The sequence below is a fragment of the Musa acuminata genome, chromosome BXJ1-5, assembly GCF_036884655.1.
Source record: "Musa acuminata AAA Group cultivar baxijiao chromosome BXJ1-5, Cavendish_Baxijiao_AAA, whole genome shotgun sequence".
Lineage (NCBI taxonomy): Eukaryota > Viridiplantae > Streptophyta > Magnoliopsida > Zingiberales > Musaceae > Musa > Musa acuminata.
The window spans coordinates 8,065,191-8,092,523 of NC_088331.1; the positions used below are offsets into that span (position 1 = coordinate 8,065,191).

At 45.1% G+C, this 27,333-nt stretch overlaps 5 protein-coding genes across 6 annotated transcripts; 3 read left to right on the forward strand and 2 right to left on the reverse strand.

Moving 5' to 3' along the window:
* Positions 1–1,445: 1,445 nt before the first annotated feature.
* LOC135673540 (glucan endo-1,3-beta-glucosidase 10-like) lies at positions 1,446–3,248 on the forward strand. The gene has a single exon (XM_065182586.1). The coding sequence runs from the start codon at positions 1,449–1,451 to the stop codon at positions 2,742–2,744; it is 1,296 nt and encodes a 431-aa protein (XP_065038658.1). The 5' UTR covers positions 1,446–1,448; the 3' UTR covers positions 2,745–3,248.
* A 90-nt stretch (positions 3,249–3,338) lies between these two features.
* Positions 3,339–4,745, reverse strand: LOC135673541 (proline-rich protein 4-like). The gene is made up of 2 exons (XM_065182587.1): positions 4,519–4,745; positions 3,339–4,355 (listed from the first exon to the last, which is right to left on the reverse strand). Exons 1-2 carry the CDS (start codon positions 4,688–4,690, stop codon positions 3,502–3,504), a joined length of 1,026 nt encoding a protein of 341 aa, XP_065038659.1. The 5' UTR covers positions 4,691–4,745; the 3' UTR covers positions 3,339–3,501.
* Positions 4,746–9,439: 4,694 nt separating this feature from the next.
* Positions 9,440–10,480, forward strand: LOC135674954 (chaperone protein dnaJ 11, chloroplastic-like). The gene has a single exon (XM_065185216.1). The coding sequence runs from the start codon at positions 9,715–9,717 to the stop codon at positions 10,177–10,179; it is 465 nt and encodes a 154-aa protein (XP_065041288.1). The 5' UTR covers positions 9,440–9,714; the 3' UTR covers positions 10,180–10,480.
* Positions 10,481–14,761: 4,281 nt separating this feature from the next.
* LOC135673542 (auxin transporter-like protein 3) lies at positions 14,762–18,452 on the reverse strand. The gene is made up of 7 exons (XM_065182588.1): positions 18,093–18,452; positions 17,798–17,983; positions 17,572–17,684; positions 17,295–17,478; positions 17,079–17,176; positions 15,775–16,240; positions 14,762–15,382 (listed from the first exon to the last, which is right to left on the reverse strand). The coding sequence occupies exons 1-7, from the start codon at positions 18,264–18,266 to the stop codon at positions 15,065–15,067; spliced, it is 1,539 nt and encodes a 512-aa protein (XP_065038660.1). The 5' UTR covers positions 18,267–18,452; the 3' UTR covers positions 14,762–15,064.
* Positions 18,453–25,292: 6,840 nt separating this feature from the next.
* Positions 25,293–27,333, forward strand: LOC135673543 (thaumatin-like protein 1). Of its 2 annotated transcripts, none has more exons than XM_065182589.1 (3): positions 25,293–25,587; positions 25,670–26,336; positions 26,823–27,333. In XM_065182589.1, exons 1-3 carry the CDS (start codon positions 25,512–25,514, stop codon positions 27,040–27,042), a joined length of 963 nt encoding a protein of 320 aa, XP_065038661.1. In that variant the 5' UTR covers positions 25,293–25,511; the 3' UTR covers positions 27,043–27,333. The 2 variants fall into 2 exon arrangements, with proteins under 2 accessions (XP_065038661.1, XP_065038662.1); XM_065182590.1 differs by having other exon boundaries at positions 26,826–27,333.

Sequence of the window (27,333 nt, forward strand, 5' to 3'; positions counted from 1 at the left end):
TTAGTCCAATCTCGGATGCACAAAGTTGCCCACGCAAAAGCTCATATGGTAGAAGTGAGTGTTGGGTCGGGTTGAGTTCGAGCCTCATCTCCCAAGTGCAGTCTTACCATTGGCGAGTTGTTTGCTTCTTCGTTACTTAGCTCCTACACACAGGCCGAGATCGGGGAGAGGATTTTCCAACTCGACTCCTTTGAAGTTTAAGTTAGTATTGAATGGAGTGAAAAAGAGTTGAATGCTTAAAGTCCTTCTCCTGACGTTGGTCAAGGGGTTGGTTTTTATACCTGCGAAGAGAGGTTGATCGTACATGGCCCGTTGATGGTTGTTGACTTCTCCGACGATTAGCGTGTATCTTGCGGACGGGCATCGACCGACTCTATGGACCCATACCATGTGGTGTCGTTTCAAACTTTCTGGAATGACTCTGCGGTGTTCAACGTCGACCTATACGGACCCGCATTGTGTGGAGCCATTTCGAGCTTTCCGGAACGACTCTACGATGTTCAGCGTCGAATTGTATGGGCCTGAACAACGCGAGGGCATGTGATCGACCCCCTCAGGTCCGAGGTGTCGTGTTGTGTCAGCCTAGAGCTCCTTCGTTGGTGTTGTGGTGGTCACCTACTGCTGGCACGTGGACGGTGCTGAAATATATCATCTACTTTCAGCATTTTGACCGTTCTTAGTTGCCCACGAGTATGCCAACTTTTGTAGGATGAATGACGAACCTATTTTTTGATCATCCTTGGAGGACACAGGTCCCTCGTAATCCTCGTTAATCTAATATAAGTTTCCTTGCTTTAGAAAAAAAGAAAAGTGATGGATATATGTGGATTAGCAAAGCTATATGGTCGAATGCCCAACGTACAAATCTTTTGTTGATGCCCTGACTTAATGTAAGTTATAATATATAGTAGTACATGCATTAGATTTATGTAAACTCAATATAAGTCCTTGAGACTAAATTGAGACGGAATCGATACACAATGCGTAATAATGCTTCAAGTCCAAAACTCAATATAGTAGGACGATCGATATCTATTGGACAATTAAGTATACTCACAGGAAAAATTATCAAGTAAAATGAAAAAAAAAAAGACAAATAGTTTTCTGAAACTTACACGTATCTCTTGCTAACAGACCAAAGCATTCACTTCACAGGTTTCTGACAACGCAATGGGAGCTTCCTGCGTCGAGAGGACTTGCATAGAATGTGAAACGCTCGATATCTTTCTCTGTCACAGCCCCCTCCGTACTGTCGCTGGCAAAAAGGAAGTCCAACTTTCCATCTCTACCTCTCCACCTAAATCAGACTTACTCTACTGCTCTTCTAACGTTACCCTTCTCTTTCTCTCTGCCGTCGCTCACCGTTCGCTCACGCACGCCTGCCCGCCCACTTACTTTATTTGTCCTTGACGCTTGACGCTTGACGCTTCCACGCCACAGACAACGCGATGATGGCCTTGCATTGTTCCAAGCTGGCGCTGTTCATTACCCTCCTCGTCGCCCTGGCGGCGCCCTCCGCCGCCACCTCCGCCTCCCTGGTGGGCGTCAACTACGGGCGGGTGGCCGACAACCTGCCCCCTCCCGAGTCGGTCCCCCGCCTCCTCGCTTCCATCGGCGTCGGTCGCGTCCGCCTCTACGACGCCGAGCCCGCCGTCCTCCACGCCTTCGCCAACACCGGCGTCGAGCTCGTCGTCGGCCTCCCTGACCGCTGCCTTCCCGCCGTGGCCACCGATCAGGCTGAGGCACTCGAGTGGACCGGCGCCCACGTGCTGGCCTTCCTCCCTGCCGCCAAAATCGTCGCCGTCACCGTCGGCAACGAGGTCCTTACCGGCGTCAACGCCGCCTCCCTGGCCCGCTGCCTCGTTCCGGCGATGGAGAACCTCCACGCTGCGCTCGGGCTCGACCGCGACGTCGCCGTTACCTCCGCCCACTCCCTCGCCATCCTCGCCACACCGTCTTTCCCGCCCTCCGGCGCCACATTTCGGCCGGACCTCCTCCCTTACGTCCGCGACATCCTCAACTTCCACGCTCGCACCGGCTCACCTCTCTTCGTCAACGCTTACCCCTACTTCGCCTACGCTGAGGACCCTTCTCGCATCGCGCTCGACTACGCCCTCCTCGACCCAGGGGCGGCTGGTTTCACCGACCCAGGTACCGGCCTGCGCTACACCAACCTACTGTACGCCCAGGTCGACGCCATGTATCATGCCATCGCGTCGGCGTCCAAGGGCGGCGGGGTGGAGGTGCGGGTGTCGGAGACGGGGTGGCCGTCCGCGGGCGACGCCAACGAGACGGGGGCGACGTCAGAGAACGCGGCGCGGTACAATGGCAACCTGATGCGACTCGTAGCGCAGCAGAAGGGCACGCCGCTGGTACCCGGGACGCCGCTCCGGGCCTACGTCTTCGCCCTCTTCAACGAGAACCAGAAGGCGGGACCGTCCTCGGAGCGCAACTTCGGCCTCTTCAAGCCAGACGGCACCCCGACGTACCAGCTCTCCGGCGTCCCAGTTCACCAGGACGGCAATTCCACCGCCTCCTCGGGCGCGGGCCAGGGCACGACGGCGGGGCCGAGCGGGGAGTCCGGGTACTTCAGCATTTCCGGCGCATCGCCAGTAAGTTCACCTGATCATCCATTTTTCTTGATGTTGACTAATTACCTCGAGCCGGAATTACAATTAACGAGGCTGGCACCAGAATTGGCGGCGGTGATCGCACTAGAAATTGTGCTCTTGAGAATACTTTGAGAGCTCGACACCATCACTAATGGAAAAGGGAGCTCGGAAGATATCTAAGATAGAGTAAAAAAAGAAAGAAGATAAAGGCTGTATGGTTAGTAATTTGTAGTTGCCGTTACTTCTTCTATCAGTATACTGATGGTTTGTGTTGGGAGAATAGGAGAGAGGGAGAGAGAGAGAGAGAGAGAGGAGGTGTTGGTAAGTTGTGAGCTCCTCAAGCTGTGGCATACCATCATCTTTTCCTCGCCGGTTGCAGTTTGCATTGCTACCATGTCGGGGGTGCTCGGCGAGTGGGAAGTGATTGGAAGGTGGGACGTGGATGACGCGACGTCTCGGAACGACGTGCTTTTTTAATGCCCCATCCCCAACCACCTGGTGCTTCACGTACGTCATTTTAATGGGCTGCTCCGATGGCTTGTAATGGGGCTGCTTTCAGATTCAAGTAGAGCCCGTTGGGGTGTTTCTACTCTAATCACGCTGCAGGGAACCGCCAACAGTTCCATTCGTCCACAAATAAAATGTCTTCAATTCGAAAAGTTAAATCAGTTTATATTATGGATTAAATTTAATATATCTATAAATAAACAGAATCAGAAGATCAAGTACACACATCAAATCTAACAGTACTTCAAATTATTGAAAATAAGATGAGCAAAGAGCTTCGATCGTCCACCTGGTACAGGCATCACAGTAAAAGAGCACCACTCTCCACAAAAGCTTCGCACAGATCCTAAGACCAGCATTTATTACACATCAGCTTCTGGATCTACGGCTTCAGGTACACTTTGGCGGGCGGAAAGCTCGGGTGTCCCTTCTTGTACTTGTGCCAGTGAGAGAAAGGGGGCCAGCTAGGGAAATGAGGGAGTGGCTTCTTGTAGATCGGAGGGAAGGAGATCTTGGGGTGCGAATGGAAGAAAGGTGGGAGCTTCGGAATGGGAGGCAATGGCTTCTTGTATATGGGATGATAGGGGTGCTTGTAGTACGGCGTCGGAGTCGGCTTGTAGACCGGAGCAGGCGGTGGCTTATAATACCCACCTGATGGTGGCTTGTATTCCGGTGTAGGCGGCTTGTAGACGGGGGCAGGCGGTTTATAATATCCCCCTGATGGTGGCTTGTGGACCTGAGCAGGTGGGTTGTAATACGATCCTCCCGGTGACGGGGGCTTGTGAGTAGGCGGACTGTAGGTCGGCACCGGAGGCTTGTAGATCGAGTGGTGGTGCTTGTGGTCGTAGTAAGGCTTGGGTGGGAATTTAAAGGGAGGCAGGTGAAATTTGGGGAAGGCCTTGTGCCAAGGGTCCTTGTACGGCGACCAGAAGGTAGCTGACGCGCACGTCGCCGACGAGAACGATAGCTTCCCGGCCGCTGCAGTGAAGGTGTGCTTCCCTTTCTCCCTGGACTTCAGGATCAACTTAGAAAAAGGGTTCAGCCCATTCTTGTCGGGGCAAGGTGCGTTGGAGGCACTGTGCAGCTGCGCGAGGCATTCGTGCTTCAGCTCGCCATTGTCCTGGAGAAGCTCGGTCGGGAGCTTCACGTTGAAGCTTCCGTTGCTGTTGAGGTCACCTGTGGCTTTGATCTCATATTTCTCGTTGCCGTCTCTGCACTTGATGGCCACACGCAGCCCTGCTTGATGAAGAAAAGAAGGCGTCATAATGCACTACATTCTATTAAGCATCAAGTAAACCATTTTAGCTCAAGTGTATATCAAATGTCCTAATCGAGCCTTGGACGACTAAGACTAAGAATTTTCAGATAGGAGACAAAAGAAGGAAGTGGAATATACTACCTTTGACTGCGTTCTCATGTTTTATGCTCTTGCGTTCACAGTCTAAGCATTCGGTTGCACCGACGACGGTGACCGATATTTCAGTCTGTGTTGCAGCACGGGAGAATCTGAGCATCAGCAGTACTGCACATAACCCAAGAAACATGCTTCTCGGACGCGGAGGAGTCCCCATTACGGAACTAATCCGCAGCAGGGAAGAAGCTTTTATCTTCCAGTGTTCTGGATCGTGAAGAACCCTACGTGCCAATATATACTACGGAGCTGTGCGCTCTGCCCGACACGGTGTTAAAAGCAGTCACATGCAAAGAGGCCCCCGGAGGTGCAATCGGGGAAGCCTCAATTGCCACCGGTTTTACAGTTCCGGCTATTAAATGCGCCAGCGACTCATCTCCATGATCGATCCATCCATCCATCTCTGTAGACCTGCCTCCTCCTCCTCTCATAAATAAAAATCCGCTTTTTCTCCTGGGATAAATCCTAACATCCTAACTGAGGAAATGATCACAAATGTATATATACTTGCACAACACTTAACTCTACAACATCGGAAAGGTGTCAGTGGCTACTCCTAGAGTTAAGCAGGTGGGTTCTGCAAATGTAATTGCTGTCGTTGTGCCTGCTGTAGTACGTGGAATTTACTGGACTCCATCGATTCGTGTCAGAGGAGTTCTTGAAGATATCTGTTGCACAACAAGTGCCAGAGTAGATCGGTGCCATCTACTGTCGACTTATTCTAAGTTTACGACGATGAACACAGATGAATGAACGTGCAAAAGCCACTGCACCTATGTAAATCAGTCAGCTGCTGGAAGTAGACTCGAAGCAAAGAACTATGATCTGTAGAAGGAAGTAGTTAGATCTTATATCTAAGATGGTGAAAGCAGTAGACTATTTACAGTATGAATCCGATTCACAGCAAACTTGATGAAGCAACAGCTCATCGATAGAGACTTGCCCAAGCTGTATAACATCATACATATCATGAAGAAAGGAAGTGACAGATTGATCTGCGTGCAACTACTCGCCAACTAAGTGGGTTCGTATAAAATAAATGCGTGACACGTTTGCTCGCCATTGTGGAACTGCAGCAGAGAAGGGTTGGGGAATCATAATATGATTGATCCCTTTACATAGCTAATACATATGAGATCGCTTTCAGAACTACATTAATGCTGTCACTGTGAGGCATTCTCCCATCCATCCCTCTCGTTGGTGCAACCGGAAACATAATTTAGGTGATCAAAGAGTAGGTTTGATGCTCGATAAGATTGTATGATGCAGTCGTTCTCAAAATCATTACAAAAAATGCTATCGAAATCCCGGTCTCACCGAATCAATGACCTCACAGATTAAATGATCAGTAGATTAACTGCGTTTCTCCCAACTGTTTCCGCAGGCAAATCAAAGTCCAGCATGAATGATTACCACCTTCGTCGACCTCTTCTTCGTTCATGTTCATTTCTATCACCAACATAACATCTGGGCATGTTGATTACTGTGAGCTTTCGCTGTGAGAGTCTAAATTTTGTTTTTGTGCGTGCAATGGCTGCAACCTTTAATATCATAAGCTATGTTGATGAACAAATATGCCGTGGCTGATGAGTCGGCATGGCTCGATCCACGGGTCGATGTCGGGAGTCTTCCGCCGGCTGAGTTAGACGTCGAGGTAGGCTAGGCCCTTGCGACAGGGTGTTGATCAGTGTCTCTCGGTCCGGGCACCGTCTGTGTCGAGCAGTGTCTCTCCGTTCTCGGGCTGGTTGGCAGCTCGCCTTCATTCACTGGATGGCGATTCTCAGGTCGAGACGCTCGTGGCTCGGAAGTGGCCGCTTGCCTGTAAAAATGGCCTTCGTCGGGTGATTCCCGACTTTGGCCCCTCCGACGAGCAAGTCAGTTGTGGGTTGAATTGTTTTTGCCCTCCCTCTAACCGGATGCCGACCATGAACTTTTATACTACTGTATGAGGGTCGGTCATACGCGGGTTGGCATGGTGGTATGCGGATTGGCGTGGTGGATATACCAAACAACGCCTCAGTACGAATTCTAACTTGGCGTGTGGGGGTGCTCCCCTTGCTGATTCTCGGGTTGGCGTGGTGGTACATGGGTTGGCGTGGTAGACGTGCCGAGCAGTGCCTTAGTACGGTCTCTGACTCGACGTGTGAGGGTACCCCCTTTGCTGATTTGGCTATAACACGGCGTGGCATCAGCTATGACGCATCTTGGACCCAAAATATACAATCTACCAATCTGAAAATTTCAATTAATTCAGGTTGCAACAGATGTCCAAAAGTGAAAACTCGAGTATGGCTCCTCAAAGAATTAAAAGCAGACTTTATCGGTCATTGATTTATTTCAACCTGATCTTCGATACTAAACTAGACATGCATTCTCCAAGGATAAAGAATTCTTCCTGTTCCTCATTAACTGAAAAAGAAAAATCTTCTTTGGCCGTCGCATTGCGATTGTCCCTTTTATAACGTCACATCCATTCTTTAAATTTATTAGTTTCAAAAAATTTAACACTATTTTTAAAAGTATATTCTTACAAATTCATGATTTTTATATTTATTCTTTTAAATTTAAGTTTTCAATGAAAGTATCAAAGAGTATTTTAGGTATATTACACTTTAAACATTGGTCTGATCATCGCATACCAGATCCTCTTACTAAAAGATATAAGTGGTGTATATATCAAACCCTATAACCAAGTTTGAGGGTTAAAATTTTCATTTGATATATTATTTATACTTTAAACATTGATCTGATTATAGTGTACGATATATTTTTACCAAAGATTAAGAGTTCGAAATCTCATCCAAAATATTTTTCATCTTAAATATTGATCCAATGATAATGCCCTCGAGCTTCTTACTGAAAGTTATGGATTTACATTTTTAAATAGTTTTATCTTCACATATGTGTTAATTGCTACATTGTTATTTAGCTGAAAACTCGTACTGCATCAATGTTTTGACACTTCTTTTACTATCTTCTGACTTTTGTCGAGCTATTTACTGAATAAAACTGATAAAAAGAATTGTTATTTTATTTGGCATTAGAATTGTTAAATATTTTTAATAATAATGAAATCTATTACCTCAGTATAATTTGCTACTATCCATATATATATATATATATATATATATATATATATATATATATATATATATATATATATATATATATACTTTCCGATAACGATTATAGATCAAATGCTGTAAGAAATAATTATATGGGTAATTTCTCTGAAAAATATATATTATAAATTAATTTTTAGTGTATTTCATTTCGTATATTTTTTCTTTAATATCATAAATGCATCTCACCACCTCCTCCTTCACCTTGTTGTAATTGCCTCCTCCTCATTGTGTCATGAGGTCCCGTCATCTCTCATCGAAGTCTATCATGGTATGGATCGATATTAGTCGTGAACTATTTTAGACCGAGGTGAACGATGTCACCATTTAGAACCACAATGACTCGACCAAGGAGAGCCCGAACCTAATGACACATGGGCAACAGCATGCAACCTGGCCTCCCATATGCAACACTTCATTGATGACCTTTAGGCTAAGTCTCCATCATTGGAATTCTCCGGAAGATCTAACACTTCTTAACTATCTCGGTTATAGTGCTGGTGGCACGATTAACACCTCTATCTTCCCCAAGAACTCTATCAGTTGTGACGAATGTAGGTGCTAGTCTATATTACTCAAGGAAAGGTCAGGGTCACCCAAGATGTCTTGCATCGTAAAGACAACAAAACGATAGGGTGAAAGCGACATGGTAGAGGAGGTGGTGAAGAACATTTAGGATATAAAAAAATTAAATAAAAAAACTTGGGACACCAAAAAACCCAAAAAAAAAAGTCTTTCAAGAAAATTGTCCATTATAATTGTGGTTGTCTAGATGCCTACATATGCATATTATAGATTTATTTTCTATAAATCAATTAACATAATGTGATTGATTAGGAGCTTAGACAATCACTAAGATTCTTTAGAGAGGGTAAAAAAAAAAGTTCCTTGAGATTTGTGTAAAAGGGTCTGTAATGGAATATATATTTAGTGGGGATAACTAAAAGTCTTATAATTAATTTGAAGAATTTAATTTCTTTCATGAATATAAGTGAAATTTATTGAATCACGTTAATCTTATATATTTTTATATATACTTTCGATTATTAATCTTAGATATTTTTTAAAATTTAGAATTCTCCTTAGTGCATATAATAAATTATACACAAATGAAGATCGACAAGATGACATCAATTTTCAATTACATCAAAAATCTATAATAGTTTAGTTTATTTAAAGGTTTATCCTTAATTAGAGTTAGAATTAAATAGGAATTTTTATTTGTTAATCGGAATCTAAGGGCATCTATATATCATCAAGCAAAGATGTAAAAATTTAATGTTAAGATTAAAATTAAGTATCTTAATCCAAGGCTACATATCATTTAAACATAATAATCAACGGAGTATCTGTCGTGAAATAACGCATCATGATCTACATACATAATCTACAAACAAAGTAAAACTAGATTTTTTTTCTCTCCTCTTTTTATTTTTAAAATTATTTTAATTGATAAAGTAAAAAATTATCTAGAAATAAGAGGAGAAATCTATGTGACCATGATATGATCAAAGTAATTGACTATATATGGGCGATAACAGAGATTTTAGGAAATATAATTAAGAGAGTAATCTTTTAAGGTATTCAAACATGAATTTTCCTCCTATTGATCATTAGAATCCAATTTAAATCTTAGTATATCTTAATCATTTAATTAGCATATAAAAATCTAATAAGACTAGTACGGAGCAACCCAATTCAAAGGAGAAAAAAGTGAGTTGCTTGTGCTTTCTCCCGGTTATAAACGTTTTCTGTGATTTGGTTCCTTAATTCCCTCTTCTTCTTCTCTCCTCTTTGAATTCATCTCTCATCCTCCTCCACACACATCATATGAATCACAGAAACCTCTGATCACTGTCTTAGTTACTGGCTGCAGCTTCTCCACAAGTCTTTTTCCTGGGTGCATATATCTTCTGAATAGGTGGCCACACCATTTTTTGATTCGTATTGCTGATCTCTATTCACGCATAAGATATCCGCGGCGACTGCAATTCCAGTGAAGGAAGGGATACTTACTTTCCAAGCCTATCCCGATCTCCCTGAAGCCATCGGATCCGCTGTCATGCTATCTCCGCACCCTCTACCGTCTTCCCAGTTCCTCGGCCCCCGCGTCGCCCCTCCGCCCCGCCAGGTCGCCGCTGCCATCCTCTCCCCAAGGTCTCCACCCGTCGCCGCTGTCCTCCGTTCCCCGGGCGTCTCCAACCCGTCCCCAGAACTCCCCACCTCGCTCTACGAGGTCCTCGGCGTCCCCGCCTGGGCTAGCGGGCGGGAGATCAAGGCGGCGTATCGCGGGCTCGCGCTGAAATGCCACCCGGACGTCGGCGCATCCGCGGAAGAATTCATGCGTGTCCAAGCCGCCTACTGCACCCTCTCTGACCCCAACAAGCGCGCCGACTACGATCGCCAGCTGATGGCTTCGTCGGCGGCAGCCGCGTCGCTCGGCCGCCGCCACCGTTCGTCGTACTCGCGGACCGCGTCGTTCCCCGGAAACCGCCGCCGGACTTGGGAGACGGACCAGTGCTGGTAGGAGGCCGAATGTTCTGCCGCGACGTTAGTGGCCGTCAGATGGGATCCGAACGGCTGGATCTCAGCCTTATCATGATGCTACGACGATCCGACTACTGTGAAATTGTCAAAGCCACAGCAGACTGACTTCTCCTACCTTAATTTTGATTTTTCATTTTTTTGGCCAAAACAGTAATATATATATATATATATATATATATAATATAATATAATATGCAGAAGTGTAGTTTTACAAATATGTAATAGTAATTTAAATATTATGAATTAATAGAAGGAAGGAAAAAACAGAGATATGAATGCAACTCATGTTTGCGATGATTGTGATATAGCAACTGCTTGGAAGTCTCTTAAATTAAGTGGTTGTGAGTAGTAAGAACCATATCTTTGTCATGGTTGTGGCTCATAAAGCAGGAAAGAAAGGGGAAGAATCCAGAGTGCTGATGACCTTAGGCAATTTGATTCACAAAACATCTTGCACTGAGACCATGAGCTCTGTTTGGGTTCAAGTTGCCTCTCCTGAGCATGCAACTTGCCTTGGGCCATGAATCTTGTGGCTGTTGACATCGGCGTACTGAGAAAATTAGACACGAATGACAGAAGCACGCAAAGACTATAATTTTCTTACCATGTGCAGGAAGAACACCTTTCTCTTTGCTTGTGCAAATAGCCAAGTCAATGAGCTTATCACTCCGGTGAGTGCAAGCCACAAGTTTGGACAGCACCAACTCCACAGATCTCGTAGATGATTCCAGTCCAAGATACTGGTGGCATTAAATGACTCAAATTGGCCAAATATTCCTAATCAATACCCAAAAGAGATTGGTGAGTGGAGCATGAATTCATCGAGGTTGTGTGGGCTGTCGCTTTTGAACATGAAAGGTAAAACGTAAGAAGCCTTCGTGGCCAGATCTTGCGGATAACATACATACCCTTCGACATACGTAACCCAAGGCTTAGCCGCCGGAAAACTTCAAGATATCTATCTTCGCATGCATTTCTATTACACTTGCATGTTTAATGTATTCTATCAAAATCTATGTGCGCCACTGTTTAGATAAGCTTGCGACCAGTCAAGGCCAAAAGCTATTTCTTCCAACTTAGTCATCTTCCTAATCAACATGACCAAGTCAAAGGAGGAGAATAGTTGCTGCTACGCAATCTCTTAGCTACGTCTGAGATTTAGGCTTTGACTAACCCAAGCTGACATCCAAAGCTAAAATTGCAGCTAAGCCTGGAGATAGCGAACAACGAAGGCAACGCGCAGACTGTAGTAGACGAGAAACAATTTCGAACATAATTTTCTACTTTATACGAAATATTTTTTGCTCGGTAATCCGATTTCTTCCGTCTCTTCAACGACTCAGCTTAAGCACAGGCAGCAATGCTTGTGAGAATATTTGTAATATTATTGATGAATAATAACAAGTTGATTATATGGATGGAGCGGTAGATAAATGGAACCAATTTCAATTTCGAAAATTATAGTACGAGTTTGTTTCGAAATTGGTCAAATGTAATGCAATATTGATGGATTGGAGATGTGATCCAACCTGAAATGGTCATCATCAAGAAACATAGGTTGGTGCCGTAAGATGAGCGACAAGAATGCGGCGCTCCAGCCGTCGTCAGTGGATGTGATGGCTTGACCGCAGCTCGTCAATGAAAGGCTATATGAAGGCCTATGTTAATTAGATGTAGTCCATTTAATCTAGATTTAAGATCTGATTTGAGGTAAGAACACACGATAGGGTTACTCTCCTATTTTTTTTCGAATTAGTCTCTTCCAATATTGTTGAAAATATCATGTTTCTAATTAACAAACTCGATAGGATTGATTCTCGTAATTTATGCTTCCAATATGTAATTTTATAGGAATTTTTTTTTTCAGTTTTATATAATTATTTCTGCATTTCATAAATGAAAAGGAAAAGAGATTCATTTTTTTTCTTAAAAGAAAATGTACCGATCCGTACAGAAATGGATAAATCTAGAAAAAATATTTTGTATGAATTATTTTTAGAATGAATTTTAAAAAATATTTAACTTTAGATTTTTATTGTCCTAATTTTAAAAACTCCCATAGCGCCTCGGCTATATGAAAAAAATCATTTTACCCTTATAACATTAAAATTTATTTTATCATTTTATCCTTGGTCGCCTAACCCATCAACCCTTGCCTGTAGTTGCGATGCTCATCGAGGGCTCTGGGTGATGATGGACCCTCGCATGAGGACTACGGAGGGTGGCGGGACAACAAGGGCCAGCAAAGGGAGATAGTTAGTCCTCACATAATAGCTACAAGAGAAGGAGGCCAACCTTGCACGGCGAACCATTGTGTGAGGGCTACGAACGATGATAGGCCCTTGCACAAGAAATACAGATGATGATAGGATGACAAGAGTCGATAAAAGGGGAGCTTGTGTGAGGGAGGTGGCTAGCCCTCTTGCAAGGTTTGCAAGTGATGGTGGGACGACAAGGGCCAATGAGAGAGAACTCACATGAAGGAGGTGGCTAGCCTTGTACGAGGGTTACAATCGGTGGCAAGACAATGAGCGTTAGTGGGCTAGTGGGACTGTACAACGAATGGGCCAAATAGGGCGAGGCTACACAACGGAGGAGTCGATCGAGGAGTAAAGGGTGAATGGGTAAAATTATTACTTTTGAAAAAAAAAAATCTTGTAATAATTTTCAAATTTCAGGCGCTCTATAAAAAAAAAACCCAAAGTTGAAATTTTTTTTCATGAATTCCCCCTTATTTTTATCTTTCTATATATCACACGAGCATAATATATTATTATTGATATCAACAACTCTTAAGGGGTTGGGTTAACATTATTTATCTCTGCCCAAAAACTATATAATTATATTACCACTTCGATTAAAGAAGAATGATTTTATGGGAAAAATGACAATAATATGATCCTCGATCTCCTTATTTTAAAATAATCATTGTCAAATCCAGCTCTAAAATATCGTCTACTCAATTCAGAATTAAAAGATAATTTGACATTTATTCCATCAATCTACATCATAAATTAGTTCAAAAAATCAAGTAATTATTTTGGTTAAATGCTGTTAGTGCACAGTACTCTAACCGTAGTATAAAGAGGCTAGCAATGGTTAAGTCTATGATTAATATAAAAATAATCACAATGATCGAAGATACAACACAAAAATAATAAAGGTTTAGGACAACTTTTTTTCTTTATTAATGTTCATTATTTTGATAGTAGAAACCCAACTCCTCTCTTAAAGTTCTTAAAGAGTTTACCTAATCAAAATTTTAAGATCGTGGCAAAGCAGAGCATAAGTTCGGATCGGCTCTTTTTCCGGTGTCCAACGAAAAATATTCATGATATGCTTGTTTTTCTTGGAGTTTCATTCAGATGCTAAGTGTCGATGGACTTTGCTCGTAAGAAGGAATGTTCAAACATACATCAACTCCTTCCTAATAGCCTAAGCTCTCTACATTAATTGGATATAAATTTAGTTGTACTCTTAAAATCTTGTCTTAGGTCGATTCCATCCCATCCCGTTTAAGTTATTTTAGTGCCTAATCATTAGCGATGTCTTCATCGACTTCGAAGCGGCATCGATGGGGGACAAACTTCGAGAGATAGATGCAACATCATGTTCTTTTCCTTACAGAACTGTTGTTGTGAAATAAAGAAGGCAAGAACAAAGGCACAGCTGGCCGACTGAGATCGATGAGACCTCGGCTTTTGTATGAGGCTCCGATAGGAAGACTGAAACGTCCCCATTATTTTCTGACCTGCAAAAGGAGTAAAGGATAGCTTGGAAAGCGAAGGAACCCTAAGGCAAAAAAGAGGCTCAAAAACGTCTCTTCCTTCAAAAGTACACTGCGGATGATGGGTATAAGCCATTCCATCAAAGTGCCCTTTAAAATGTCTTTGCCAGACCAAGGCCTGGGCATGGCATGCATCAGCTCATATCACACTGAGATTCCATCCTGGTGCCCTTCGCCAGACTGCCACAACATAAGACAACTCCTTTGTCGTCCCACAGCTCTTTCGTCTCTATAGCAGACAACTCATCACGTACCAGTTTGCCGTCTTTAAAGCGATGCATCCGATCTTTCCTAGTCATACATGATCTGGAACTTGTGATGGTGCGGACGTCTCATGAGACAAACCTAACTGCGTCTATCATATGTCACACCGAGTTGTAAGATTACATGAACCAAGTGTTAGTACAGCAATGCTATTTATGAGAGTGTTTTGAAGTGTAATCCCTGAAACCTCTCGAGGCTTTTTCTGATTGTGAAAGCGCTGTGGAGTATGAAGGACCTATCTGGAGTCAAAAGAAGCATGAATATGGAACGATGTCCACCAAACAACAATACCTATAATGACCATCATTGCGCTTGTGGGCGTGTTCTTCTTTTTTTTTTTCTTTCCGATAGATTGTGTCTCACATTGGGAGGGAGTAAAGCTCAACAGCTACCAGTAATGGCAGGGGAGCTTTCCCCTAAGTGATCAGAAATAAAGCAAGACAATGACGCAGTTGCAGCAATGCAGGGCGAGAGAAAATTATGATAGTGGCAGAGTTTTCCCAGGCGAATATGACAATAGAATTAGCTGCATCTGACATTAATCATATCTTGGTAAACTCGTTACAATCCTCAACAAAGAAAGAAATCGCTAGTAGCTTTAGCTGGAACAGTGCTAGCACAAATTAACATGCCCATCTTGCTTGCTCGCATGCCTGCCTGCTTCTTTTCTACTACGGAGCATATTAGCCTAAACAAAGTGCTACTAATAAAAAACCACGCATATACTCGTACATTTGTTTTCGTTTCGCATTGGTAAGGCTTGATGGCTCACAGCACAGCTTCCCAGAAGAACTGACGAGCAGGAAGCACCGGCTCACGGCCGGCCGTGGTGGTAATGGTGATGGTGAACGAAGTAGGAAGGTGCAGGAGACGGCGATGGGATAATGGCCGGATAGGTGGCGTTTTGAGTGTTGCTGGGAAATGGTGTTGGGGTGAGGGTGGGCATGGGCGGCGGACATTGGTAGCACTTGGCGAAGAGGCCGAACGTGTTGATCTGGCGGATGAAGTTGGTCATGCTGGCCCATCCTCCCAGCCCGAACCCCACCACCAACACCCACGCCACCACGAACATGTTCATCATGTAAGCGCCGATCCACCCCCCGACGAGCCTCGGCGGCCGCTCCACTGCGTGCTGCAAAAAACACAACATACCAATACAAAACCATGTTACAAATCAAGTGTGTCCATTTGGCGAAAGAAAGTGAAGAAGCAATCGTATTGCCAAATCCATACTATACATCGTATCTGCATTCAGCAATTTATTCGCGTTATAAACAGCGGCCCATATTTTGTCTTGACATGGCATGATACTCGTTCTAATTTATTCGTGGTATTCTATTACCACTTGAGATACGTAGTATTGTTATCTTGTGGCCCCCACTTGAGATACGTAGTATTGTTAAGTTAAAATAACAAAGATCATTTGACACTCTAATATTCGTCGTTCTTTACTGCTTCAGATGCATTGATACTAATCGCAGCGTAAATTATAGCTACCATCTACCAAGTTCAACGGTAAAGTACCTCGCGAGCTACGGCGGATCGGAAGGTGAACATGTGAGCGAGCGCGGGGATGACGTAGACGGTGAAGCTGACGAGCAGAGATCCCACGGCCGAGTTGATGGGCCCGAAGAAGGGGAAGATGATGGCCAGGAACCATATGGGGACCACCACCGGCAGGCGCGCCGCCGCCCGCTTGCACAAGCTGCGGCAGTCGTGCAGGCCGATGGCCTTCTCCCACACAAAGTACAGCGGCGTGCACGCGAACCCGAAGGTGATGAACTGGTGGATGAGCATTAGCACCACCGCCGAGTCGCGGAACGCCGTCCTGGGCAGCAGTGAGAAGGCGTTCGAGTGGTTGAGCAGCGCGTCACCGAAGGCCCAGTACACGCTCGCGGCCGACGGCAGGGTGAGCGTCAGCACGTACAAAGTGGCAAGCAGGTAGATGGCCTTAAACTTCTGTGGCTTCCACATCGCGTGCATGATCTCCCTGTCACGTCCATGTTCATGCAACGGTTCAACACAAGGTAAAAAAATATGATCATGTAACAACACTATGATTTTAAGTTAACCAAAGAGATGATCGCTTGCTTTTCTGCATAACTGAAAAGAGATTTTAGTTCCTCGAAAGAAGATAAGCTTTGTTTGTGTGCGTAAAGTGTCCAGGTCACGCTCAGCCTCTGTTGTATCAGGCTGTGTAGGTGTGCATATGTCCTATTCTGTGCAGGCGGTATCAAATGATGTTCCTGCTAAAAGTAAAAGTAGTAACATACTTTGGAATGGATAGCATTACATTTTCTGGGAAAGCTTGTTTGACGGTACAAGTAGCGAACGCGAAAGTGGGGACTAGTGAGAAGCATATCAGAGGAGAAGAACTGTCAGTGGAGACAGAAGGAGATATCGATGCTTCTTGAAACTACGAGGTACTACTTGTGTGATTAGAGAGCGGAGGGATGTAAATGTCTTCAAACTAGGAAGGAACATTATGATTTAAGCATTGCAACTCCCACTTATTCAATTTAGAAACTAAGTGGAAGCGTATCATTTTCTTGAAAGAAAATAAAGATGCTTAAAGTGTTGGTGTTCGGAACAAGGTAGAGAGTAGTGTGGATGGTCCCATATACTACAGCTAGTCAAAGAAGCAGACAGATGATGCATATATTACGAAGAAAATCCAAAAATAAATAGATCAAAAGGTAAGGGGAGTGTGGACCGATCACATCACATGGGCAAGTGTGCAATTTTCTATGCATGCTGATCTACAAATGTTGGTGTTTGCTTTGTTTTACGTTGTGTACTTGGATGGAACCTATGTGTTGTCGCCTTACACTGTGACAGCGTGCCCACCGAATGTGTAGAGGATGTTTGTGGCGCCTGTAAAGTAGAGAACCAGCTTCGTTGGCCCCGAATGCTTCACCCCTTCCACCTGCCGCCATTTCGGCACCCAACCAACAACAACCCAGCAACACACGTTATGAAAGATGAGATCAAAAGCGAGCAACCCAAAAGAGATGCAATGGCTAGCTTTTGTTCTGCTTCCATACCTGGCCATGGAGGAGGGACGCGATGGTGAGATACCAGGCGGTGTAGGTAGTCATGACCAGGCCCAGAAAGGACCATATCCTGTAGTTATGGAAGGAGGGGATGAAGACTGTGGTGGCACAGCAAGCGCCAAAAATATAAGTCCAAGTCCTCTTATCCAACTTGTCGTTGATGTAATATATGTTGCTGCAGCCACAAGAGACGTCCGAAGGTGTTCGGCACCAGATTAGCAATTTATCTACACTTGTATGCCGGAACAATGAAGACAAATATGCATACCTAGCACAAGCGATGAGCTGAATGACAGAACCAAAGAGAAGAAAAGTGCAGTTGAAGGCCAATCCGACATTCCTCCAATGCTTCCCGAGTAGCCCGTCCAGGACCTCAAACCACTTCATTTGATAACGAGAGTACAAAGAAAGCCAAATCCATGTGAGTTAAGGATATGTAGAGTTGGATCAGTATAGACACCACAGACATACTCAGCAGGGAAAGAGATAAGAACCTGAATGACATGGTTCCTAAAGTCGACCTTCTCCCTCTCTTTCCTGGTTCTGTACTCCACATAGAGAATGCTGATGAGGTACGCTGTCCAGCTCCCCATCAAACCATAGAATAGTTGGAATAAGATTCCACTCAACATTCCCAGTTGCGAGAAGGAGTAAGGCAGAGTCAGCAGCACCTGAGCCACCTGAATGAAATCCGAGGCAGACAACCTCAAACGATGTTACTCGTCTAGATCAAATGAAAGAAAACAAAAAGAGACGTGGGCGGAGTGAACGGGAGAAGAAGAGCCTCACCTGGTTTGAGGCACAACTGAACCAGGCGTCATAGGCCGAGCCGCCGTGCCAGAGGAGGCCAGAGAGCCTCGACTTGATGGTCTTCTCTTCCCCATCCTGCTCCATCTCTACGTACCTTCCAACCATCACAGTCTCCACCACCTTCTCCTCGTTTCCGTTCGACGTCGACCCCATCTCTTCCTTCTTGGTGACCCACTATCTTCGTCCCTCCCTATCTCTGTTTCTTGCTGCTTGAGAAGAGGCTGGTACAATGCGATGGTTATCGATGTCTGGAACTCAATGTGGGAGCAAAGGCATTGGGCCTTGTATTTATACAGGTTAAAGAGAGCGATACAGAGGGACAAAGAGTCAGTGTGGTGATGAGTTTGGTTTGGCCTCTCTCACTTTTACCAGAGGCTTTGAGGCGGCAGCAGCAGCATTAAAGAAACGAGAGCAGGAAGAGGGAAGAGAGGGATTAAATTTGGAGGACAACAGGGCCGGTTTGTTCTGGACCGTTGGTTCTGGGTTAAATTATACCGTGCACTCATGCGAGCGTGGCGCTACTGTTGCGCACGAGCGGCTCGGTCCGGTTCCCGAGTCACAGCCCACCACCACCTCCTCCTCCTCCGCCGGTTCGCGCATCGTGATTCACTACACAATAAACCTTAGCGCCAGGCCTCCCATATATATTATCATCGCTGCTGCATGTTGCTTGCTGCTCACTGCTTCCACTGCACTACGTAATTCCTGAATCACCCAGGCATCCCCATATTCTGCTTTCTGTTCTTCGTCACTAAATGCGACTATACGAGATCAAGATAATTGCATCCTCGCATGGTTGGTCATTTATCATATCGAAATATGTTAATCGACTTTAGGTGCGGTGAACCGGCCTAAAGCTGCGACTCGAGGGGCCCCCAGTGAAGAGATGAGATGAATGGACGGGCGGGCGAGCGAGCGAGACTACCAAACAAACGATACATGGAAAAAGCTTGCATGTTTTGGAGAGGGTTAGACCGAGAGAGACGAGACGGGTGAAGGCGAGAGTGGCGACGAAGCACGTCTCGAGACGGCGAAGAAAGAATTATGGAAAGGAGCAACAGGGCATGATTGCGGCCGAACAAGCGTGTCACCTTTATGCGCTGCGAAGAGGGGGCCTCTTCCCCACACTATTATAAGCCCCGCTAAAGGAGCTTTTACCACATGGGACGCCCGCTGCAAAAGATTTATTATTCATCAATACAAAACATATCAATATTTATAATTGGTTTATCGATGAATATTAATGATAAATAAAGGGGAAATGCACACAAGGCATGAGGTGCGGTCCCCACAAGGGGGGCCCAGAGTGTTTGGGCCGTGCGCCCTGCGAGAGCGGCAACCCCCTTCAGCGACATTCCTCCCCCTCCCATTTCTTTTCTACTGTCGAGGTCTGGTGCTCCTCCCCCGTTCTCCCTTTCGGAACACCCACCCGCAGAGTCACATGGACTGCTTCCATATCCCGAGTCGGGCGACGTCTCCGCCACTGTTCTCCTTGTTTCTTATGACATTTCCCTTGGTTTTCTCATTGGATTCATCATTGCAGTTACTTGTATCTTCTGCCACAATTACTTGTATATTGTTGCACGATTTGGTAGTAAGCAATTTCCCAGGCTTGCCTTCCTCTAGAAAAGACTGGCTACTTGCTAGTAAGAGCCAATACACCTTTTGGCAGGGAGGACAAGGTGTCTGCTTGCATGCTTTTTTTTTTTTTTTGTGGTTAAGTTGCAGCATATACAGTCGATATCATACCATTGTTGTACACACGACATTTCTGATTCTGGCAGAGTTGGTCTGCTAAGCGTAATGATAGTGAGTTTGCAAGAGTTACAGCTGTGCTTAGGGCCTTTAAAGTATCACAAGTCACTTTCCATTGTTTGTTTCTGTAGTAAGAGCCAGCCAATACACTGTGAAGTATGCAGGCTTGCTTCTTTGTTGCTCCTTCGAGCCAAAAATGGTGTACCTCAAATTAAAATCCTATTATTCCTTACAAATTAATTAGGATGATTGTGTCTTCCTTCGAAATTACTTGCTATTTTATTCATTCCCCTTTTCTTTTCTTGTGGATTCGAGTAGAAACATTCCATGAAACAAGTATCTATACCAAGAACGAACATCTTTTCTCCTCCAGGAATTATTTTCCATCAAGTAAGCATCATTCTGGATCGGTCTAAATTGGGTTGACATTTGAGAGTTCCCAGCACCGCGTGACTTGCCGAGGAAAAATTCAAAGTGACCTTCGGGTGGTATTGAAATGGTGGGACTTTGATGCGTCTCGTCGTTCAACAAAGAAACTTGCTTTTGACTAATTACCATTCACGATCCCAAAGAATGCGTCTTCTCCAAATGATACCGGAGGTTGACATCCAGCAATCTTTCTTCATGATTGAAGAGAACGACCGAGCTGGTCGCCATGATTTCATGAACCCTTCTTTCGGCATCACTTCTCCTCCTAATTCGTCGAGCCTTGTCTTGTGCTGGTCTACGGAGTTATCCACAAGTACATATGCACCCCCCCAGTTCGGAGCTTTAGCTTTTGCTTTAGCTCGTCTATAAACTAGTGTTTGTTCGCAATGGACCCCTTCAACTTGGTTTAGCAATCATTGAAGCTATCACCCACCTCCATCAACAAGGTTGATCCGATGAACATTTGTGTCCGTTTTATCCGTGGATGCATACCAGTGTCCGCATTAACAGGAGGAAGATGACGCAGAACTGTGAGCGCTCAGCTCACATTGCCATGGATGGTGGAGTCGCGCACTGGAATGTTGGGCTCATGATTCGCTCGCAGTTTGTGTTGCACCGAGCATGGTGCGAAAGGATCTTTAGCTTTTGGCGCACCAGGCGGGCATCTCATCATGCATGGTTTCTCTAGACAAGAGCCCCCTGTTTCGTTGTGGTGCTCTCCTCAGGGGATCCTCTCGCTACCCAACACCGGCAGCGGCTGTGGGCTCTCTCGACGATGGTCCCCAGCTCCACAACACAGCCCTCACACTTTGCCGCTGCCCGTATGCACAACATGATGGGATCCCTCGTCATCTCCTCTGCAATCTGCATCATGTTGTCTTCCAGAGAGCCTCCTTCCCCTCCTCTTTCTTTTCGGGCGAGCGAGACTCAAAGCTCACTTCGCCTAGCTAAGACCGGACGCCAGTGTGGTCAATGTTGGTGATCCATTAGCCGGCATGGATTAAAGAGGCCCTCGTTTTGTGCCAAAAGAAGCGAAGATTTGTTTCTGCTTTACTGGTTCGTTTGACTTGTGCTCTCCACTGGCTTACATCACCACGGGGACCTCGTTCGAGGGCACGACAGAAAGAGTGGGACAGGATGATGCGAGAAAGATGATGAGCTTTGTGGCATATGAAGGAATCCAATCGAAAAGCTCGCGGAAATTGGCATCATAACACCGGTGCTTTTTCGAGGATTGAAGAACACGACCCATGTGAGGTGGTGTGCGCATGGAGTGAGCTCTGCTGGTGATCTGTGAATAGCCAGCTGGGATAACCTAGTCGTTGAATCTTGTATTCTATACGTATAGTAGACATTTTTGTATGTGGTCAAATGGTGACCCAAAGGACTTCAACAAGATGGTGAGTGTGACTGCAGACTCCGATGCATGGGCTAAAGCAACAGAATGGGCCGGACAGGAGGATTGCAGCGCTCGGCGATGTGAGCCCGTCCCATGTCACATATGTGTACAATAACATTTTAGGGCTAATTATGGATTATTTTTATTATCTTTAGCATTCTAGTTTCTATATTTTAAAAATTATATTATAATTATATACTTATAAAAATAAAATATTTAATCATGTTTCTCTTCATGTTGTCGACTCTGCTGACGAAAATGAGGATGTACAACATATTTGACAACTCATCACGTACCAGTTTGCCGTCAAGTTGGCTTTCTCCTCCCCCTATCCCTACTATCACATATTCACATGTTTCTCCTCATGTTTTCGTCAGCAGAGTCGACAACATGAGGAGAAACATGATTAAATATTTTATTTTCATAAGTATGTACTAATATCATTAAGAGTATATACTAATATCATATCTTATAAAATAATTTATTTATTAGATGAGGAGAAACATGAGGAGAGTCGACACCTCCTCACCTCCTCACCTCAAGTTGGCTTTCTCCTCCCCCTATCCCTACTATCACATATTCACTAAATCTATCCAACAACTATTCTTTCCATGATCTTTCACTTACCAATTTTGGAATTAGGATAAGCTGTATATCTCTTTTTGCTTTATAGGTACTTGAAATTCTTTGAGGTTGAGATTTGAACATGCATAATTATATATATATTAGAAGTTTTATCATAAATTCTCTCTAGCTTCTGTAGAACGATCACAATAATTATCTTTTTCATAATCATCATTATTAGCCTTTTTATATTTATCATCTCAGGAATTAAAATCACTTACACTTATCTTTTTTAAAATATGATAGTTTGATCTCTACATGTAACAATAATGGTGACAAAGGTTATTGATAAGGTATATTTCATATCTCGATCACGTCATGATCTATGTCACGATCCACCTCTAGCGTCAGCACAAACGTAGGCCCTCGGGACATGGACCAAGCACTACATTGGCTACACCACAGCAAATTCAGCATAAGGGTCGCCTTCCTCTTGCACCGAGCCGAAGCCCATACAACGAGGTGTCCTCTCGGTAAGTCTCGTTCCGAAAAGCTCGGGACGATGCCACATGGCGTCGTTCCATGCATACCGAGCGACGGTCATACGAAGGTACGAACTCGTCACTCGAGGGGTTAGCCGTCACATCAAATCTGCGTACGACTAACCCTCGGGCACCAATATAAAAGCCTATGACTGGCATCTGGTCAAGGGATGGAAAAACAAGTGACAAACCACTAACTTAATATATGTGGGCCCAAGTCGGGAATCCCCTGACCCAGGTTTGTGTGTAGGGACACGACCACTCCCAAGCCAGCTCAATATCACGTTGAAGACCCAATCACCTCGACCTTTGATCCAACCTGGCTTTGGTATCGCCTCTGATAGATCGAGAGACACGCTCCTAAACGTTGATGACTCCGGACATCGATCCATGGATCAAGCCATGCTAACTCCTCTCGGTCACGACGCGTCAGTTCACCAACAGATACCTTCTCAAATATCATGATGGCTCCACGCTTGTTGTATGATACTAAACTTCCCATGCAACCTTCCCATTACGAATTGGATGTTGTGCCCTTAAGGAAAGATTACTCGTAACCTTGCAGAAATGAGTTCAATATCCAATTGTCCATTTAGATTGCCAACAATTCATCTCATCAATCACCAACCATGAAACATTTTCATGGTCCAACCATACCACTCTGCATGACATCAACTATCTCGTCAACTCTTTTTCCTCCATTCAATCGTACTGTATCCCTTGAAAACTTAACCATGTTACATCTTCTTCGGCTCACATTACTAAATCAAGACTTGTTTGTCAATTCCGAGGATATGATTTTTGTACAAACATTAATTCTTTTATTCTTTCTACAGCAGTAGAATAGAGTGCTTGAATTCTTATTTTTGTTTCTTTAAAGAACTAGGTGGACATGGTGGTTGACGGCGTGCACCACTGGCCTATTATCCAAGAGGGAGGTGTTCGCTAAAGATGGGAGACGAAGCATTGCTTCGGGCTGTTGTTATTCAAGCAGGAGGTGTTTGTTGAAGCCAAGAGATGAAGCGCTACTATGTGACGTGAATTCCTTGGTATCTGTCCGAGCAGAGCAGGAGGTGTTCGCTGAAGGTAGAAGACGAAGCATTGCTATGTGACGTGGTGAGAGCTCTAAGATTGTGTGTTACTTATGGGCATATTTTGGTACCACCCGCATGGCAACAGTTAGTAGTCATATCAATACAAACATGGAGCCTCTGGATTGATATGATGCATTGCGTCGAAGTCATATTATTGCGTCGAAGTAACACCTCGGACTCGGATGGAACAGTCACATGTTTCCGTGCTGTCCGAGAGCGTACGAAATGAGGTCACATAGCACAGAGCTGCTTCGGAAAGCTCAGAACGACGTCGCGCCTCATGAATCCGTTCAAATCAATTGGCGCTCACACAAGAGGTATAGGCCGACCGTCTGAGGAGTCGACTGCCATTAACAGATCACATACAATCGACCCTCGTTCGTAGATATAAAAGTCGACCTCCTGATCGATGTCGGAGGGAGGACTTTGAACATTCAACTCCCTCTTACTCCACTCGATGCTAAATTAATTTTCGAAAGGGTCGAGTTAGGAAATCTCCCTCCCGACTTTGATCTAAGTGTAGGAGCCTAACGACGAAGAAGCATGTCACTCTCTAAGAGAGAAGACCGCACTCGGGAGACTGAGACTCAACTCGACTCAGTGCTCACTTCATCTACTCGAGCATCTGCGTGGGCAATCTTGCGCATCCGGGATTGGACCGAGCCCTGTTGACATCTTGATCACGACATAAAGGTTCACCAACAACCCAAACGAAGTATTATGATGAATGTAAACCAAATATAAACTTCGACGTATGTAAAAAAAAACAAAGCACTAGAAAAATAAAAAACACACATGATCTTGCAATATTTTGCGGAATAAGTTGTTAGATAAGACATACATAAGAACTTGCATTCATCATAATCTTATTGATCATGTCGCCAATAAGACCTTCAAATACGGGCCATCAAGAGCGGAGACAAAGCCCAAATAAAGATTGGGTCCATATCTATCCATCCAAAAACAAACACCAATTCAGCTACCGGAGACGTACTTGGGGGGTGATTAATAATAAGCTGGACAAGTGGTGCTTCTTTTTAACCTCCGCAAAGTTGGGAATCAATCAGTGCTTTACTTTGACTTATTTCTTTTCTTTGTATCGCCTTATATATATACATATATAAACTCTTCGTTTTTGCGGAAACTTATGCGGTGGACGTTTGACGCTGTTGCAAAATCTATACTCGTTCTTAACCAATCACTTTTGCTTTTGTCATCTCAGAGCCGTGTAAAAGCCCCAAGCCTAATCACCGAAGCACTTACCAGCTTTAAATGATGTGGAATGAATGATACACCATCATGACCAATGCTGCCATTTCCACGTCACCATGGAAGGAGATCACGAGGCCAAAGATAGCCAACCATCCTATAAATCGAGCCACGCGGTCCCTCCGTCTCTTCCCCCTCTCCCTCCTCTCCCCTGCTCTGATAATTAATGGTTGGTGATGCTCTGCATTCTCTCCCCACTCGCTGCCATCTACTGCTCCCTCGTCTTCTTCTTCCTCCGACTCCCCACTATAATTATTACCGCTGACAAAGGACTAAAGGTCAAACGGAGTCGGCAAGAAATATAGAAAGCAGGATATCTCTTCGATAACTATTTCTTCGTTGTGTGATGGATCCTTTGCATTCCTCCGCAAAAATCATTCTTTATCTCACTCTTCTTTTCCCAGTCTTCTTCTTTGATAGAGGTAACAAATGTTGCGTCGGTGGAACCTTATTTTTCTCGAGCTTTGTTCTGTTTGCTGATGCAGAGTGTGCTTGTGCGTGCAGGGGACGGCACGACGTTCAAATTTGTGAATAAGTGCGGGGAGACGGTGTGGCCAGGGATCCTCTCCAACGCCGGCAGCACCCAGTTGCAGCCCACAGGCTTCGAGCTGGCTTCCGCCTCCTCCCGCTCGCTTCAGGCCCCCACTGGCTGGTCCGGCCGCTTCTGGGCCCGCACCGGTTGCTCCGCCTCCTCCGGTAACGCTGCCTGGAGCTGCGCCACCGGGGACTGTGGCTCGGGCCAGGTGGAGTGCAACGGCGCCGGGGCTGCCCCTCCCGCGACGCTCGCCGAGTTCACCCTCGCGTCCTCGTCGGCGGCGCAGGACTTCTACGACGTCAGCCTGGTGGACGGGTACAACCTGCCGGTGTTGGTGGAGGCCAGCCGGGGGTGCGCCGCGGCGGGGTGCGTGGTGGACATGAGCACGCGGTGTCCGGCGGAACTGAGGGCAGGGGAGGCGTGTCGGAGCGCGTGCGACGCGTTCAGGAAGCCCGAGTACTGCTGCAGCGGCGCGTACGCGAGCCCGGCCACCTGCCGGCCGACGGCGTACTCGCAAGTCTTCAAGGCGGCGTGCCCCAAGTCGTACAGCTACGCCTTCGACGACCCGACCAGTACCTTCACCTGCACCGGTGGGGCGGATTACACCATCACTTTCTGCCCGGACTCCGTCCCAAGGTATACCATTACAATTCATCTGTGCTTGTTTGACGACAGTTCAAGATCTGGTCTTCTTCCTGCATTTGTTCTTGCTCTAAATTGTCATATTGTTCTCCAAAATCTCAGCATATTTCTAATCTCACTTTGGATTTGGGGATTTGTAGGTAAAACTTTTGCTTCTCTTCGTGGCTTGTTTTGGTACAATATTTATTGTCCCAAAGTTTGTCTTGCTTCCTTAAAAATATCTGTTTGTCACTTTAACTCAATTATTATCGTTCGCTTGGATATTTGCTTAAAAGATCGGTCCTTTTCTCTCCTTTTGCTACTCCTGTTTACTTCACTGTGGCAGTTCTTCCTTTGTTTTAAGCTTAGCTAAGAAACCTTTCTCCCTTTTACTGTTACCATTTCCCAGTATTTTATGACCATGACTTCTCTGTTTACTCAGCAACAGACACTGATTACTCACTAGCCTTCTCTGTTTCATTTTCTATTAACTGTGCAAAGCAGTTGGAAATCAGCAAGAGATTCTGCTTCATCTTCATCTTCGACTTCGACTTCAACATCAACGTCAGAACCGGAAGGAGGAATGATGCTTACGGACGACGCATGGCTTGCAAGCTTGGCCACCGGCGACGCAGCCCCTACGAGGAGGAGAATCCCTATCCTACGCTACTCATCGATTGCATTCACAGCCGCTTGCGTCCAACTGTTGCTGCAGCTATAGTGGTTTATTCTGCTCCCCACTCCCATCCTGATGTCTTCTCTCCCACCCCCTTTTGTCAAAGGGGATCTGCAAAAGGGTGCCCATAAAGACGAGATGGTCTACTCTACTTTGAAGAACAAGAAGAAGATAAAAGGATATGAGATTCCCAACGGTCTCCGAGACCATCCTCCATTCTCACTTTTAGGGGAGGAGGGGCAAGCTCGAGGTTGGACCCAACCCAAGGCTGTGTACCAGTGTACCAGTGTATACAAGTTTAATCTTATTCTATAATCTTATGAGTGATGGTCTCGA